The sequence below is a fragment of the Gossypium hirsutum genome, chromosome A02 (assembly GCF_007990345.1).
Source record: "Gossypium hirsutum isolate 1008001.06 chromosome A02, Gossypium_hirsutum_v2.1, whole genome shotgun sequence".
Taxonomy (NCBI): domain Eukaryota; kingdom Viridiplantae; phylum Streptophyta; class Magnoliopsida; order Malvales; family Malvaceae; genus Gossypium; species Gossypium hirsutum.
The window spans coordinates 2,941,250-2,959,569 of NC_053425.1; the positions used below are offsets into that span (position 1 = coordinate 2,941,250).

Here is an 18,320-nt window from a genome sequence, read left to right on the forward strand (position 1 = left end):
CTCCCGTTGGGGGTTCTTGTAATATTAGCCATAACAAAATTCTTCTATCCTCCACCACTTTTCCACGTCTAATCACTTCTTCTTACAATACTACATCACAAAGCTTCCTTCTCAATCAAATCACTAAGAGCACATCTGGAGTTCAATTAGGTCTTCAACGAACACCCTATCAGTGCAGTCTGCTATAAACCCCACTTTCATCCCCCAGCGCCTACGTAGATATAGCTGCCTCCCTAGAGGTGTGCATGGGCCGGGCTACCCGGCCCGGCCTAAAAACTCGCCCGAAATGTGAGAGGGTTTGGAAAAAAATATAGGCCCGAAAAATGGGCTTTGACAAAAAAATAAGGCCCGTTTAAAAAATGGACCGGGCGTCGGGTAAGGTATTTTTAGTCCAAGCCCGGCCTAGCCCGGCCCAGCCCGAATTCACTAAAGGACAAAAAAAATCTACATATTTTTTTTATTTTTGAATGTTATTTTCTTGTTGTTTTCTCCATATTTTGCTACCATTTTACTATTATGTTGCTATTATTTTGTTGTTATTGTTTGGATATTGTATAAAATTTATTTTATTGTTAATTTTCTTATTATTTTAAAGGTATTTGTTAATTTTTTATTATTTTAGAACTATTTGCTTGTTAAGTTGCATTTATCTTAGTGTTATTTAAGTCTACATATTTTTCAAAATTTATTTTCAATTTTTTGGGAAATATTTATTTCGATATTTTTAGTATTTTTGATGTATTATATATATTTAAAAATAATATAAAATAATATAAAAAATAAATACAGGCAGGTCGGGCCGGGCCGGGCTCGAGTTTTAATATTTTTATCCGAGTGGGCTTAGGCAAAATTTTAAGCCCATTTTTTGAGTCTGGCCTGACCCGAGCCCAATAAATAAGCATAATTTTTTAGTTGAGCCCGACTCAAACCCGACCCAGCCCAGCCCGGCCCATAAACACCTCTTTGCCTCCCTCAAGATTCTTAGATTCTTGTTTGCTATATCCTGGTTTGAGAGAAAATCATAAAAAGTACGTGTCCTAAGATTGTAAAATCTACTTAAATATTCAAAAAGCCTCTCAAATTTGACTATTTGACCAGCTGACTCACAATCCAATGGTTCTAAACTTCAATTTTAATTTAAATAATACCAGTTAAATCAATTAACAAAAATAACATGACAAGTGTAAGTGAATGTCACGTTACGTATTGCGTAACATTTAGCGATTGTTGACTGATTGCATTTGTGGTGACACATGGTAGATGGCTCCCATTAAAATATTCATAAATATAAAAATTGTGCAGGTCTAATTAGCTTTTGTAACTTCAAAGAAAATCAGCATTAGCCATTATTTTATTATAAGGCGAAATATGTGACTGTCGTGTAGAGGCAAACACTATTATTTAATGATTAAAATCTTAATTTTTTTATATTTTAATATTTTCTATTTTCAAATAATACTTTAAGTCCTCATCTCACGTTATGATATTGACAAAAATATTTTAAAAAAGTTTAAGTCCAAAAATTATTTTGAATTACAATCATTAATAGTTATTTTAATATTTAAAATAAAAATAAATAAATGATAATTATTTAATTTAGGAGTAAATATATATTAAAATTTTCTTATTAATAAAAGTAATTAATAAATATCTTCTTAAGTTTTTTAAAAATCCTTCAAAACCCATAATTTGATGAACAAACTCACCATTTTATTTTTTAATATAATCATTTTTAATTTTTATATTTTTTATATTTTTATATTCTAAAATTTCAATCTTAATTCAAATAATGTCTGCTAAATTTAATTAAAAAATAACATAATTTCTTTTAATATTATATGTTAATATCACGTTACATGTAATAATATATTTATTTGAAATTAAAATATAAAATCTAAATTTATAAAAAAAAAAGACGTATATCATATTTTAACTTAATTCTAATATAAAATTTCAATCGTTCTTTTGTGATTATTAGTTTTCTAACTGTACAAGCCCAATTTTGGGCCCAAAACCCTCTAACCCGCTTGACCCAGACCCAAAACCTATCTTCTAACCCACAAAGCCCAATACCTAAACAAATACCCAAAACCCACTAAACCCAACAGTAGCTCAACCCAAACACCAAAACAAAAGGAACAAAAACCCTAGCCGTCAGCACATGCTCCCCACCCCATCCACCACCGACGCCTGCAAGTGGCCTCTGCTCCACCACCGTTTACTTGCAGCAATAAAAGAAGAAGAGACAAAGCAAGTTGTAGAAAAAAAAAGGCCTATAAAAGGCTAAATCCATTACCATTTGTAACATTAGGATTCTTTTAAAAATAAAAAGCAAACAACATTCGATTTTAAGTAAAAACAGAGACTTTAGCAACATCAAAAGCAGGGAATAGCCCCATATCAGAGACCGGGGAACCAAAAATAGCAAGTCTAAGGTCTATTTTCTTTTTTTTCTTTTCGAATTTATTTACATATATTATCCCCATTTTTAATAAAACAACACATATATTAAACAAATAAACAAATATAAAAAAAAGGAGAAAAATCTACCTAAGGGCAATTTTCGGCCACCGTGTGTGACCCGACCTGTCGTTAGAGGATCCGCGTGTTTTCTTTTGATGATCTAATTCCGCGATCGGCCCTTCCGCATTCTTCTGCTTTTAAATTTCATTCTCTTGGCTTTTAATTTATGCCCAGAATTTTTATTTCTTCTCCAATTCGGTCCTTTTGAAGCTGCGCGTTTTGAGACAAGGGGTTATTCCCCATTTTAGTCCCTCCTGGTTGATTGCGCATGCGATTTAATCCCCTCTTCTTTTATGTATTTCGGATTTGTCCCAAAAGTTCTATTTTCAATTCAATTTCGTCCCTTTTCTTTACCTTTTTTATTATTCTATTTTAATTTTAATATTAGTCATGCTATTATATTTATTACTGTTATTATTATATTTTTATTAGTGTTCTATTATTATTATTTTATTTGATGCTTATATATATATATTATATTATATAGTATTATTAATAGCTTTTAATATTATTATTATTACTATTATTATTATATATTAGTGTATATTTTTATGTACATACACGTATATATATATATTTATATATAGCATTGCTTTTTCATTATTTAATATATTTATTATATTTGCTCTTTGTATTTCTATATTATTATTATTATTATTATTATCATTATTATTATTATATAGTAGTATGTATTTTCATTACATGTATATATGTATATATATTGATATACGGGATTACTTTTGTTTACTTCCCTTTAATATTATTACTATCATCCTTATTGTAATTACTATGACCATTATTAGTATTAGCATTTTTTTATCAATACTTATACGTATGTATTATGTTTTTTTTAAATACCATTTTTAATGCCATGCATGTTGTGTATATTCTTAAAACTATATCATGTACATATATTTTAATACCACGTATATTATTATTATTATTTCTATTATTACGTATATTTCAATACTTGCATGTATGTATTTATGTATTGTTATTATTAGTTACTATTGTATATATATCACTGTTTTCAATAAATATTATTTAGTCTAGTACTACGCTTTTTACATATATATGTTCCCCATTACTTCATAATTACATTATACTATTATTATTCATGTTATTATTATTATCATTAGTTATCATTGTCAACTCCATTTTATCATGTTCTATTTATTTCTATTTTATTTACTTATGCATTCGACCATTGCATTTTCTTTATGTATTTGTTTATATTACTAAACCTTGCTTTTATCTTCTTATAATTGCTCATATCATTGTTATTAACACTGTCGCACTTATTATTGCGTATTAGCACCATAATTTGATTTCGTGTTTTACTATAAATCACGCTATATTCTTAATCAATAGATTAAAATTTTTTTTTCATAAAAGTAATATTTCGTATTTGGTAATTCGAAACAATCGTGCCCTAACTTACTGAGTTTCGACTTCTTCTCATCTTACCTAAATAACGGAATATTCTTTTTAATCAATATGAGTTAAAAAAAATGCTTATTCTCGGGGACACGAAGTGTTGTGCCCTAACTTACCGGGTATGATATTTTGTCACCTCGAAGTAAGAATTTGTTTTAAATAATGGCAACATTCGGTATTTGAGAATTCGAGAAAACGTGCCCTAACTTACTGGGTTTCGATTTCTCTCGTTTATTTTAAATAATCGAATACCCTTTTTATAAATTAAAATCCAAAAATTTCATAAAAGGCGAGCTTGTTCTCGAAAATTCAAGATGTCGTGTCCTAACTTACTGGATGTGACATTTTATATTTTGAGACGAGAAGGTCTTTAACATCTGGGCATTTTTAAAGAGGGATCATATTTCAAAGTCTTTCAAGTTTTCAATTTTCGACACTAAGACACTAATTAATCAACTAGGTACCAATTTTTGGGCGTTACGAGGGTGCTAATCCTTCCTCGTGCGTAACCGACTCCCGAACCTATTTTCTTGATTTGCGTAGACCAAAATCGTTGTTTAAATAAATCAAACCATTTATTAAAAACAACCACTTTTACAAGGTGATCCAATCACACCTAAAAAGATTGGTGGCGACTCCCGTTCTTTCATTTTTAAAAATCCAAGTCGATTCCCGTTTTTCAAAAAAATGGTTACGACACTAACCATTGTTGATTAATTAATTTTTTTATAACAGATGGTCGATAGCTCCCATTAAAATATTCATAAATATAAAAATTCGAGTTTTATTAATAATCAGAAGTCAACTAAATCAATAACCACTAAAGGCCTAATTACCCTTGGAAATGTACTATAATTAAATTATCATTTTGGTATTTGTATTATTTTTATCAGTTTAGTCCATATATTTTTATTCTATATAACCTTTTGTCTCAATCTAATTTTCTGTTAAAAAATTTAAACCAATCAATGACCCGTTGTCACGTGTAAAAAATTTAGGAAATACTTAAAAATTAAAATGATATTAATATTTTAAAAAAAATTATAAAAAAAGTTCCCAAATCCAAAAAAAGTTCCCTATTCTCACCATTCGACCACGACATGGAATTCATATAATACTTGAACCGCTGCATAGCTGTCACCTGTAAGAGATGACACTTATTCTATCTAAGGTGATACAAACTTAAGAAAAAGAAAGAAGAATGAATTACTGTGTGAAAGAAATAATATTACTTCTTAATTTTCATTGGGTTAAATAATCTATTTATTATATGAAATTGTGCTATTAAAATAGATATAAATAAGGAAAGAAATGGTATGAATTACTTATGCAAGATATCACATTAACATCCCCTAAAACTCAAGGTGGTGTTGTAGATCTTAGCTTGAGTTTGAAAACTAAGTCTTGAAAACTGATTGAAAAATGGCTTTTTGGGAAATTGTTTGCGATCTGAGCTAATGAGGAGACAAAAGCATGGTGTATGTGCCCTAAGTAACATGATGTCATACAAATGACTGAGAAAACCATCATCATCAAAGAAAACTTCAAGGACCAAAAGAGGAGGAATTATCACCGATCATAGAGGTGCCAGTCACTAATGTAAACATTAGTGCTTATTATCCCTCATACTGAACGCCTCCGTTTCCACTAAAGATCCTACTTACAGAAAGGGAGAGAACCAATGAAGCACAAGACAGACACCGTAAAAGAGCAGAGGCTCAGAGCCACCTTAGACCAATCAAAATCAACCACCACGATATCTATCCCAAAACAACAGTCAAACAATGACTAAATCGTTAAAGGTCTTGGATCTGGCAAAAAAACAGAAAAATAAGAAAATTAGCATATAGAGGCTTTAGGCACCACCACCCATCCACCAACTGGGAGTTGCAGTAAAACACTCACAAAAAATGGAACACTAGGACCAAAACACATCGATCCCTCCTCAACAAAGGTTTGCTTGTGAGAAGAGAAAAAATATATAAATAAAAGAGCCATGAAAGCTCAAACAAGGCCCCCAAAAAAGGTTTTTAAATCGAGAGAAAGACATAAAAAATAGAGCAAAACAAAGAGATAAGACCCCATAAGAGTCATTAAATCGAGAGGAAAACATTAAAAAACAAAACAAAACAAGAAGGACGACGACCAATCACCGACAACAAGTGTTTGGCCATCTAAACTTAGAAACAAAAATATGACCTGGAGTAACAGGCAACCAAAGCATGAGAAATCGGAATTTGAGCATACAATGATACAAAGCAAAATAACATCCAAACTCCAATCATCATTCAAGAACTTCAAACCCCTTGCTCCGTTAGCTTAAAACAAGGTCCCAATACCACAAACTAAACCATTAAAACATGGGAATCCACATTCTCTTGTCTTTTTACAACATGAATTAGGGGTGAGTATTCGATCGAGTCAAGTCAAAAAATTTTGAGTTAGTCGAGTTGATGAATCCTATTTTAGCAACCAAACTCAATTTGAATTTTTTCGATTCGAATCGAGTCAAAAAATTTCTAGCCAAGTTAATGAATCCTATTATTTAAGTTCAATATTGTGTTTACATGGACTAATCATTTAACTAGTATATGAAATATAAGATTATTTAACTACATAAATAACGTAATAGTTTTACATTTTAACTTAATGAGTAAACATTTATCAAAACGATTTATCTTTTCTTATTCGAATTTTCGGATAACTCGAATATGAATTACACAATTCATACTCAAGTTAAAACGAAAAACTTAATTTTTTATCTGAGTTAATCCAAATAATTTGATTAACTTAAATAACTCAAATTATTTAATTTAAAATTTAAATTTAATATCAAATTTTTTGAGTTAAATCTAATTTTATTCACCGTAACTCCTTATTTCTTGTTTTAAGGACAACAGAGCTCGCTTAAACCCCCGTTGAGCGTTTCTGTAATATTAGCCATAACAAAATTTTGGGTTTTTTACCCAATTGCGTTAAAAAAATTTTAAAATACCAAAATAGGGTGTCAGATACATTATTTACGGAAATGGGTTGTTTTTTTGGGTCGAGCCTACCTGACAGGCGCGACCCATTTTTTTAATAATATAATTTTTTTTAAATATTATTATTTTATTATATTTTAATAATTTTTAAATTTTTAAAATTCAGTCGGGTCAAAACCGGGTTGAGCCAGACCCGGAGGCGCGACCATTCGCGCCTGCTGCAGGGGCGCGACTTCCTTGCAGCATGCCACGTGTCCCTGCACCCTCCCATGCCACCTGCAAAGAGAGAAAAGAAAAAAAAATTATTAAGTTTAATAATTATTTAGGGTTTTTTACTAAAATAAATTTAAAAAAAATTATTTATCAAATAGGTTGTCAGCCCAATTATATACGAAAATTGGGTTTTTTTTCATTTGCGCCTATCTGACAGGCGCAAATGATTATTTTATATTAATTTTTTTAAATAAAATATTATTTTTTTTATTTTGGGGTTAGTATGACTCGCGTATAAATACGAATACAGTTTGCGCCTACTTGAGAGGCGCGACTAATCGAGCCTTTCTCAGAGGCGCAAATGAATGTGGTTGTGGTGGGGCCCACACGTGCTTAACTTTTCCCCTATATATACTCTCGAAAATCAAATGGTTCATATACCACAAAATTTAGCATACGAAAGTTGAACGGAAAGAAGAAGATAGGGAGAAGAAAAAAAAGAAATGAGAAGAAAACAAGGAGGAGGATAAGGTATTTTAGTATTTTTTTTTGTAAATAGAATGTAAAGTTTTGTTAGTAATTTTATTATTTGAAAGTTATTTTGTTAGGTTATTAATTTTGTTAGCTTATGAATGAAAATTTTTGGATTAAAAATTTTATGTATTTTTTTCTATTCGAAACTGTTTTGAAAATTTTGAATTTTTTTTAACAGATCTAGTATTAAAGATGGAGAATCAATTTTTCGTATGTGTTTTTTTCGATGGAGAAAATTTAACAACAACCGTGGGATGTATATTTGAATGTCGCAAACAAGTAGCAATGAGATTTAGTAAAAAATATCTCGTTTGATGATATGAAGGAAAAAATTAGTGAAAAAATTTATAAACGTTGTGGGAGAAGGATGTCGAAACTTTTCTACAAGTTTCCAGTTTCGACGGATCCCATAAAATTCACCGAAATAGAAGTCGTAGACGATGAAGACGTGGAGACAATGGTCGCTCTTTATTGTGGGACTCGAAGCAACCAAAATGCACCGATTCAGTTATTTGCTGAGTTAGCTGGTATAGAGGCAACTGAAGATCCCACTTCATTAGGTGAAGAAGATAGAGCTCAAGAGCCGTGTATGATGGTTCCGATATCGTACGTTGATAGCCAAACAACTATACACGGGATCGACATTGATCTTAATGCTGCACCCGAGACTGATGTGGTTGGTGATGATGTATACCATAGTAGTGATCCTTCTAATCATGAAGTCGATAGTGAGAGTAATCCCGACGTAGACGAGGTCCCGGATGATATTGACGACGAGGGCGTTCATGATGATAGAAACGTTAACGCGTCTTCAGTCGAGAACCAGATTCGTCGTATTGGATACACAATAATCCTGAGGTACACATGTCTAGGATAGACCCCGATGCGGCGCACGCAGCTGAGTTTCTGGAGTATCCTGAAATACTACCTACTCACCGGATAGCTGTATATTCTGATTCTGAGGAGTTGTTCGTAGGCCAAAGATTCGAAAGTAAGGAAGAATGTGTTTTTGCCATTAAGCGGTATAACATGAATATATCAGTAGACTATAAAGTTGTAACGTCTAAACCGACATTATACATTGGAGAGTGTTGGAGGTCGGCGGAAGGCTGCAATTGGCGGATACGAGCTGCATTTATCCAGAAGTCGCAGATGTGGGAGATACGAAAATTTGTTAGGCCTCACACATATACTTCAACACGTATGACAGAAGATCACCGAAAACTTGATTCCAAAACTATCTGTACATGCATCATGCCAATGGTGAAAGACATGCCTACCATTAAAGTTTCAGTACTGATTGCCGAAATGGAGGCACGATTCCAGTATCAAGTATCATACCGAAAGGCATGGATAGCTAAACAAATGGCAATTGTATGGAGATTTCGATGCATCGTACAATAAGTTACAGGGATGGATAGCCACTATGAGGGAGTACGTGCCAGGGACTGTCATTAAGTTGCAGGCACGACCTTATTACGAGCCAGATGACCAACTACAATAGGGAAAAAGAATTTTTCATCGAATGTTCTGGACGTTTGATCCATGTGTGCGTGCATTTCCCCACTGCAAGCCGTTTGTGCAAGTAGATGGGACCTGACTATATGGAAAATATACACAGATCCTACTTCTTGCGATTGCTCAAGACAGCAATAGGAACGTGCTTCCGATAGCATTTTCCATCGTCGATAAGGAGAACATGGAATCGTGGGAATTCTTCCTTACCAACCTACGGAGGTATGTTATTAGCAACGATAATATTTGCATCATCTCTGATAGAGGGAAAGGATTAATTGCTGCCATTAGGCATTTTGGTATGCCATGGAGATCCGTTTACTGCATCCGGCACATCGCGGCTAACTTCCAGCGAGATTATAAGAATGCAGACTGGAAGAGACAAGTTGTGAGAATGGGTAAAGGATTACATTATCTTTTCAATATAAGTTTTAATGTTTTAGGGCAATGTTGTAACTTATCTTTTCTTAATACATATGCAGCGTACAAGTTAGAGCCACACATTTTTCGCCAAAGAATGACTCGACTTGAGAGCGACATGGAGGGTCAAACAAACACATCTTTCCGACAGTGGTTGGGTACTATGGAGCCGTGGCAATGGACTCAAAGTTTTAACGAGGGCTTTCGTTATGGTCAAATGACCACAAACTTGGTGGAGGGGATCAACGCTGTGTTGTTAAAAACACGACATCTTCCAATTTCACTGTCTTCTCAGCTATATTCTACAGGTTGGCTACCTTAATGCCAAGAATGGGTCAACAACAAGTTAACCAAATGGAGGCGGGACACGTGTTTGTAGAAGATGTCAGGGATGCAATTGCTGCAAACCGTCGGATGGCGAGGTCAATGACTGTAGAAGTATATTCACGACGTAATGAAACGTTTCGAGTTGCTGAGACTATCGGTCGTCGACCCGGTATACCACCTAGATCCTACGGAGTTGATCTTCAAAATAGACGATGCGATTGCAGGAGGTTTCAAACACTTCATTATCCATGTGCACATGTTGTAGCAGCTTGCGCTAAAGTCTCACTCAATTTAGAACATTTTATCGATGAAGTGTACACCCTTGCACGCACTAATATAAATGATATGTTAAAATGCATTTGGCTTTATGATTGGAAGTAATGTAGTACTTTGCGGTTGAATAGATGCATAATTGACTAGTTGAAAGTGAGTATATGAGAAATAAGTTACTTTGAATATGGAAAGATGTTGAATAAACGATCTAAAGAGAGTAAGAAATAAAATTAAATAATTCTGAAGAGAGTAAGAAATTTTAATGTAATTTTGATATAATGTAAATTTATAATTTTTATTTATTTGATAATTTTAATTGCAGATTTGCAGCAAATGGGTTCGTTGATTGATAATGAAAATAAGGGTCACATATCGAGTAACATTAATGAGATGGTAATGAAAATTTTATTTGATAGTCACATTATTTGTTGAATGAAATTATATTGTATTAACCATTTTGTAAATATAATAATGTCAAGTCGAGTAGCGCGTATTGAGAGGTCGTAATTCAACGATCACCCTATCAGTACTGCAGTCTGCTATAAACCCCACTTTCATCCCCCAGCGCCTACGTAGATATAGCTACCTCCCTCTCAAGATTCTTAGATTCTTGTTTGCTATATCCTCGTTTGAGAGAAAATCATAAACAATACGTGCACTAAGATTGTAAAATCTACTTAAACATTCTAAAGGCCTCTCAAATTTGACTATTTGACCAGCTGACTCACAATTCAATCGTTCTATACCTTTTGTAATTTTAATTTAATTAAATAATACCAGTTAAATCAATTGACAAAAATAACATGATTTTCTTGTAAATATTAGATGAAAATAGTAAGTGAATGTCACGTTACGTGTTGCGTCACATTGAGCATGGTAGACGGCACCCATTAAAATATTCATATTAACTTTTGTAACTTCAAAGAACATCAGCATTAGCCATTATTTTATTATAAGGCGAAATATGTGATTGTCGTGTAGGGGCAAATATTATTATTTAATGATTGAAATCTTAATTTTTTATATTTTCATATTTTCTATTTTCAAATATTACTTGAAGTCCTCATCTCACGTTATGTTATTGACAAAAATATTTAAAAAGTTTTAAGTCCAAAAACTATTTTGAATTACAATCATTAATAATTATTATATTATTTAAAATAAAAATAAATAAATGATAATTATTTAATTTAGGAGTTAATATATATTAAAATTTTTTTATTAATAAATATCTACTTAATTTTTTAAAATATCCTTCAAAAGCGATAATTTAATCTACAAACCCACCATTTTATTTTTCAATATTATCATTTTTAATTTTTATACTTTTTATATTATAAAATTTCAATCTTAATTCAAATAATATCTGCTAAATTTATTAACAAAAACAATATAATTTCTTTTAATATTATATGTTAATATCACCTTACGTGTGTGATAATATATTTATTGTATAAAATTATTTAAAATTAAAATATAAAATATAAATGTATAAAAATAAAAACATATAACATATTTTAACTTAATTCTAATATGAAATTTCATTCGTTCTTTTGTAATTATTGGTTTTCTAGCCATTGTTGATTAATTGCCCTTTTTTGTAATGGATGGTATATGGCTCCCATTAAAATATTCATAAATATAAAATTTAGATTTTTATTAATAATCAGAAGTCAACCAAATCAATAACCACTAAAGGCCTAATACCCATGAAAATGTACTATAATTAAATTATCATTTTAGTAGTTGTACTATTTTTATTAGTTTAGTCCTTATACTTTTATTCTATATATCTCGTTATCTCAATCTAATTTAGTGTTACAAAAATTAAACCAATCAATGACATGTGGTCACGTGTAAAAAATTTAATAAAATACTTGAAAATGAAAAAGGTATTAAAAATTTAAAAAAATTATAAAAAGTTTCCCAAATCCAAAAATATTAGAACTTGGAATATTTTAAAAATTTTAAAAAATCATAACTTTTTGAATTTTTAATACTTTTGTGGAATTTAAAAACTGTAAATTTAATAAGTTTTTAGTTTTTCTATATTTTAAAATTTTCAACTGAATTTAAATATTTTGACACGTGGCAGCATGTCATTGATTGCTCTAGTTTTTTTTTTTTACATTACGGTCCAATTTAAAAGCAAAACAAGCTGTGGGATATAATAGAATGCAAAGAGTGAAAGGAGTCATAAGTCCAAATACTAAAGAGAGTTAAGAGAATCAAATTGAGTGGCTTGATGAAGCTTGTAATTCTTGTCCCATGTTCTTTGTTCTTCGTAGCTTTAGTAAAGTTCCTTTATGATTACCTGTGGAGACCTCTCCGTATACAGCAAATGCTGAATTCACAGGGAATCAGAGGACCTCCTTACAGATTCATCCATGGCAGCAACAAAGAAGTTGCCAAAATGAGGCAAGAAGCATTAAGCAAGCCTATGGCCTTGAGGCATGATATATTTCCTAGAGTGCAGCCACATATTTACACCTGGACCAACAAATATGGTAAGATCAATGCTTGTTTTCACTATGATTTCTAAATTCTAGTTCTAAGAAAAGATTGACACTTTTGTTTATTTTCTTTGGTCAGGGAAGAATTATCTTTCTTGGGACGGTGTTCGAGCTGAACTTGTGATTTCAGAACCTGAACTAATCAAAGAGGTTCTTAAAAATAGTGAAAAAGCTTTTCCCAAAAGGAATCCTACAGTTTTCATTAGCAAGCTAGTAGGGAACGGGCTTTTTTCAGTCGAGGGTGAAAAATGGGTGAAGCAACGGAAGTTGGGGAATCATGCTTTTCATGGGGAAAGCTTAAAGGTGAAACACTGGAAACATGTGAATTAGTTCTCTAAATCTTGCTTACATATGTTGTGGCTTACATGTTGATGAATTGTTTGTCCAGAACATGACACCGGCAGTAATTGCCAGCGTTGAAACAATGCTAGAAAAGTGGAAAGGCTATGTGGGCAAAGAGATTGAACTGTTTGAAGAATTTAGATTATTAACTTCAGAAGTGATATCGAGAACAGCTTTTGGTAGCAGTTACTTGGAAGGGCAGAAGATTTTTGACATGTTGAGCAAGTTGGCAATAATTATGCACCGAAATCTTTTCAAGACCAGAATTCCTTGGATCAGGTACGTTCCCTCTAAGCTTAACTTATCCCTAAATTAAAATTGTTGATTCCCATGGATTTCGGGTTTCCTTTTACAGCAAGTTATGGAAACCTGCTGATATTCTTGAGTCGGAAGAACTTGCAAATGAAATACAAGGTTGTGTGATGAAGATGATTAAGAAAAGAGAAGACAGAGTTGTGAATGGAGAAGCTGATAGCTTTGGCAATGATTTTCTAGGATTACTTGTAAATGCCTATCATGATTTGGACGACAAAAACATGCTTTCACTGGGAGACTTGGTAGATGAGTGCAAAACATTCTACCTTGCGGGATAAGATACTGTTAATTCCTTACTTACTTGGACAGTCTTCCTTTTAGCAATCCACGGAGATTGGCAAGAGAAAGCTCGAAGAGAGGTGATTGATATATTTGGTAACCAAAATCCACATCCTGAAAGCATTGTCAAACTCAAAATTGTAAGTAAACTATCAAACCAATTCAATATATATCTTGTCTTCCATGGATTTGAATAGTGACAGCAACATTAAATTATGTGATGTAATCTGACATACTGCTATTCTACAAACAGATGACCATGATCATTAATGAAACTTCAAGATTATATGGTCCAGCAAATGGCCTAATGAGAAAAACTGGAAGAGAAGTCCAGATTGGAAAGCTAGTGTTACCTGCTAATATAGATCTCTATATTGCAAATGTTGTACCTCAACATGACCCTCAACTATGGGAAGACGATGTGCATCTTTTTAAACCAGAGAGGTTCGCAGAAGGAATTGCCAAAGCTACCAATTACAATGCAGCTGCATTTTGTCCCTTTGGAATTGGACCTCGGTCTTGTGTTGGTATGAGCTTTGCAACCACAGAAATAAAGATTGCGCTCTCCATGATTCTACAACGCTATACCATTTCCCTCTCCCCCGCTTATGTCCACTCACCAATATCTGTTATCACCATTCAACCACAACATGGAATTCAAGTGATACTCAAATCACTGCACAGCAATGTTTAATGTACATTGTTGCTATGAATTCAGGGTTTAACCTTGTTGGTTTATGAATTCGTCTTTAAGAGATGAAATTTAATATGTTAATTAAATGTTTACTTTACAATTTTTTGTGTTAAAACTTCGATAACCACAATATAGAACTATGGTAAAATAAGAAAAAATAAGAATACACAAATTTTACGTGAAACCGTTTCGGGAAAAAATTACTGGTGGAGTAGAAAAAATTCACTAATGTTGAAAAACGAATGATACAAGAAAAGTTTCGACTACATCTATTTAAAAGTTGAAAAACTTCACTCTCATCAATGTCAAATAGAAAAAGTATAGTTTTATACGGATCTACTTGTACAGCATAGGATCCATACCGCGAAGGTTTCTGTATTTTATTTATTTAACAAGGATTCAAGTCATACAAACATTTTATTTTACAAATCAGTACTTAAATTGTCTATGTTGTATTTCTTTTATTAAAAAAAAAAATTCTCCCACATGATGTTATGCATACCCAATGGTGAGAATGATGTAGAAGATTCAAGAAATGGGTAAATTTTGGCTACACAAATGATAATATTGGCACGGAAGGATGGTTATGAAGTAGAAGCATATAGTTATTAAAGATATTCATCCATAAAATATAGTTAATTCAACTCTTAATAACTAAGTAATTGATTATTTTCATTTTTTTCAACTCTTAATAACTAAGTAATTTTTACATTATTATTATTTTAATAATTTATATATTTTTTTAATTTTTAAAAAATTAAATTAATTTTTAAAAATTTTTAAAAATTTAAAATATAATTTTATAATTATTTATTTAAAATTTTATAAATTATAAAAATTCGAATACCTGTCAACCCCTCAAACCCGCCACTGCCTCCAATTATTACTAACTACTGTAAAAAGTTTATTCACGTACTCCGAATATTTATTATGGTTGCAAGACCTTGCCGACAGAATTAAATAAGTACGATCGATAATATGAGATGTATGTACTACGCCTTACAATTGAAGGCGTGTAAGTATGTGGGAAATAAAATGCCCTTTAAATCTTTGTTCCTCTCACCATATAGACAACGTATTGTGGCAAACACCAGTATCGGCATCTATGGCCTAATTTCATCTTTACCACGTGGGTCGATTTTAACATATTTATTATTTAATAATATTTTTAAATTTTTTCTAGAATTTTAGTTTTTTATATTTTTTTATTTTCAAATAATGCTTTATCATATTTTTTATACTTTTATTGCCAATATAATAATTAATTTTGATGTATTCAAATCTCGTTTTAAGCGTGGATTGAATTTTAACTCAATTGGTATAGGTATTATTGTTAATGCAGGAAGATATGAGTTCTAGTGGGTTGAAATGCATTGTCTTACTATTTATAGGTTAAGGAGAGGCTGTGGGTAATTCTAAATATTGTGTTAAAAAAACAAATACGATTAGAACTTTTAATGAGATTGTTAAAAAAAATCTCTATTAATTAAGTATTTTAGGTCAAATTTTCTATTAGGATTCTATCGTTTGAAATTTTGAATTGGAGAAATCATTTTACGGTTCATTTTCAAGATTCGTAATTGTCCTATTTAATTATATCATTTCCTATGTTTGAATGTACATTTTTTCTTAAAAAAACGTGAATTATAATATATTTTACCACTACACTAAATAATTATTAAATATATTTGAGATTTATAAAACAAACTTCTTAAATTAAAATAAATTTAAAAGAAAATCTAAACATAATTTGATGAAATAGATAAGAATAGTGGTGAGGATGGAGATTTAGAGAGAAATAATGTTTCATTATTTTATTCACTCCCAATAAGTAGGGATATATAATGGAAGTAAATTCAAGGAATGAAAATATTATTATAATGCTACACATGATGTTACACTTGTAAGGTCACCTAGTATTACTATTTGAAAAGTAGTACATTTTAGACACGTGTTGTGATTTTTAAAATTCATCAAAATTAAAATATTTTTATTTAAGAATATATGAGTGAATTGTCATAAAATATTTAAGAAAAGAACTTAAAAAATACCATTTAAGCCGATTCTGAAGTAGATTTTCATCAAGATTAAAGATTCTCAATTGATTTCTTAAGAGATTATAATGAGTTTCTTTACTTCTTTTGGTTATACTGTATCTTGGCTGTTCTTATTTTCAAGTATGAACTAATTTTCTAAATACCTAGGGAGATGAACTCTATGATGGATTCTGTTGTTTGATTTTTATTTTATGCAATAAATACTTAGTTGTTTGTTGTTAATTATGTATGCTTAATTCTTAGTTTAATATTTTTAAACTATTGATCCATGTTTGATTTGTCTAAATCAGAGGAGGAATAGACCCTATTTAAGAGTAAATCTTATGTAATAGAGTGGAGTTGCATGCAATCCTAGAAATAGGACGACATAAATCTACCGACTTAGAGTCAAATCTAATAAGGGAATCCATAACACAAATTAATGTGATAATAGAGTTTTTGATTAAAAAGAAATTTCAATTAATCAACCTAGAGTTAATTGCTCTTACTCTCGAAAAAGATATTAGCATAATTTAAGGATTTTTACGAATCAAGTTACTAAGTAAAAAAATTGCGTAATTAAGATTGATAGTAACAGAAGAAAGCTAGGTGAATTTTTTTTCTGAGTATTGTTTTACTTTTTGGTTGTTAATCATTTATTTTTGTAACACCCCTTACTCGTACCCGAGGCCGAGATAAGGTACGAGGCGTTACCGGACAAACATACAAATATTAAACTAAAATACGGGCCATAAAATTTCATTCATATTTCAAAACGTTCATTCACTTACACATAGTCCCTTATTTAAGTCTACAAAGCCCAAAACATACTTTAGAAAGGGTTCGGGACTAAACTGAGAACTTACAAAAATCTTGAAAATTTCATGCTTTAAGGCTCCACACGCCCGTGTCCCAAAGCCACGTTCCATACACGGCTGAGACACATGGTCGTGTCTTTGCCTGTGTGGAATATACCTAGGCTATTTTTCAAGCTTTGGTCAACCTTAATCTCTTACACACTTATACAAAATCAAAAGCATATAACATGGTATTCATTTAATGATTAAATATTCTCAATTAAACCAAAAACATAACATTTTTATATCATCATACATGTGTCTCTCATACTCATTTTACCTTGTTTATTATAGTACCACTTATACATTTATACCAAGATTATCATCTTACCAAATATCTTCAGCTTAATCATCAAGCATTCATATTTAAAACTAGATCATATTTTTATAAAATACCACAATTTAGATGCGCAAATAACATATTTGCCTAAAACATTTTAACTCCATACCCTACAAGCATTACATTGAGACTAGTCATATATATATACATGTCATGATACATATTATTCTCTTTCTGTTTTCTTATAAACACATATCATTTATTTCATTATATCAATATTTCATATACCATAGTTTCCATGTATTCCACATATATTTATTTTCCTTCTCCTCCTCTCCATTCCACATCCTTAATGTATATAGCATTCTTGTAAGTACGATTTCACAATTTACTAATAAATGCTCATATCAAACTGTCCACACAAGTCATAGTCACTTACTTATTTATAATTCGAGCTACAGAGCTCCAAATTAAGATCCGTAAATTTCCCCTGAAACTAGACTCACATATCTTTGCACCATAAAATTTTCATAATTTTTGGTTTAGCCAATTAGTACATTTTATTCATTAAAATTTCCCCTGTTTCACATTCTGACAGTTCTGACCTTTCTTCACTAAAAATTAATTATCTCACAATACAGAAATCAGATAATGTTCTTGTTGATTTATATTGAAAATAAAGTCATTAGGGATTTTAAAAATATAATTTTAAGCCTCTAATTATTTTTATCCAAATTTTGTGATTTTCCAAAGTCAGAACCGAGGATCACATAATCAT

The 18,320-nt window shown here is 31.1% G+C and overlaps 2 protein-coding genes across 2 annotated transcripts; both read left to right on the forward strand.

The window, feature by feature from the left end:
* Positions 1–12,392: 12,392 nt before the first annotated feature.
* On the forward strand, positions 12,393–14,461 carry LOC107939358 (cytochrome P450 CYP749A22). Its single transcript, XM_016872688.2, has 5 exons — positions 12,393–12,733; positions 12,819–13,042; positions 13,128–13,360; positions 13,437–13,815; positions 13,929–14,461. Exons 1-4 carry the CDS (start codon positions 12,472–12,474, stop codon positions 13,672–13,674), a joined length of 957 nt encoding a protein of 318 aa, XP_016728177.1. The 5' UTR covers positions 12,393–12,471; the 3' UTR covers positions 13,675–13,815; positions 13,929–14,461.
* On the forward strand, positions 13,929–14,369 carry LOC107939348 (cytochrome P450 CYP749A22-like). The gene has a single exon (XM_016872677.1). It carries the CDS (start codon positions 13,929–13,931, stop codon positions 14,367–14,369), a length of 441 nt encoding a protein of 146 aa, XP_016728166.1.
* Positions 14,462–18,320: the final 3,859 nt, after the last annotated feature.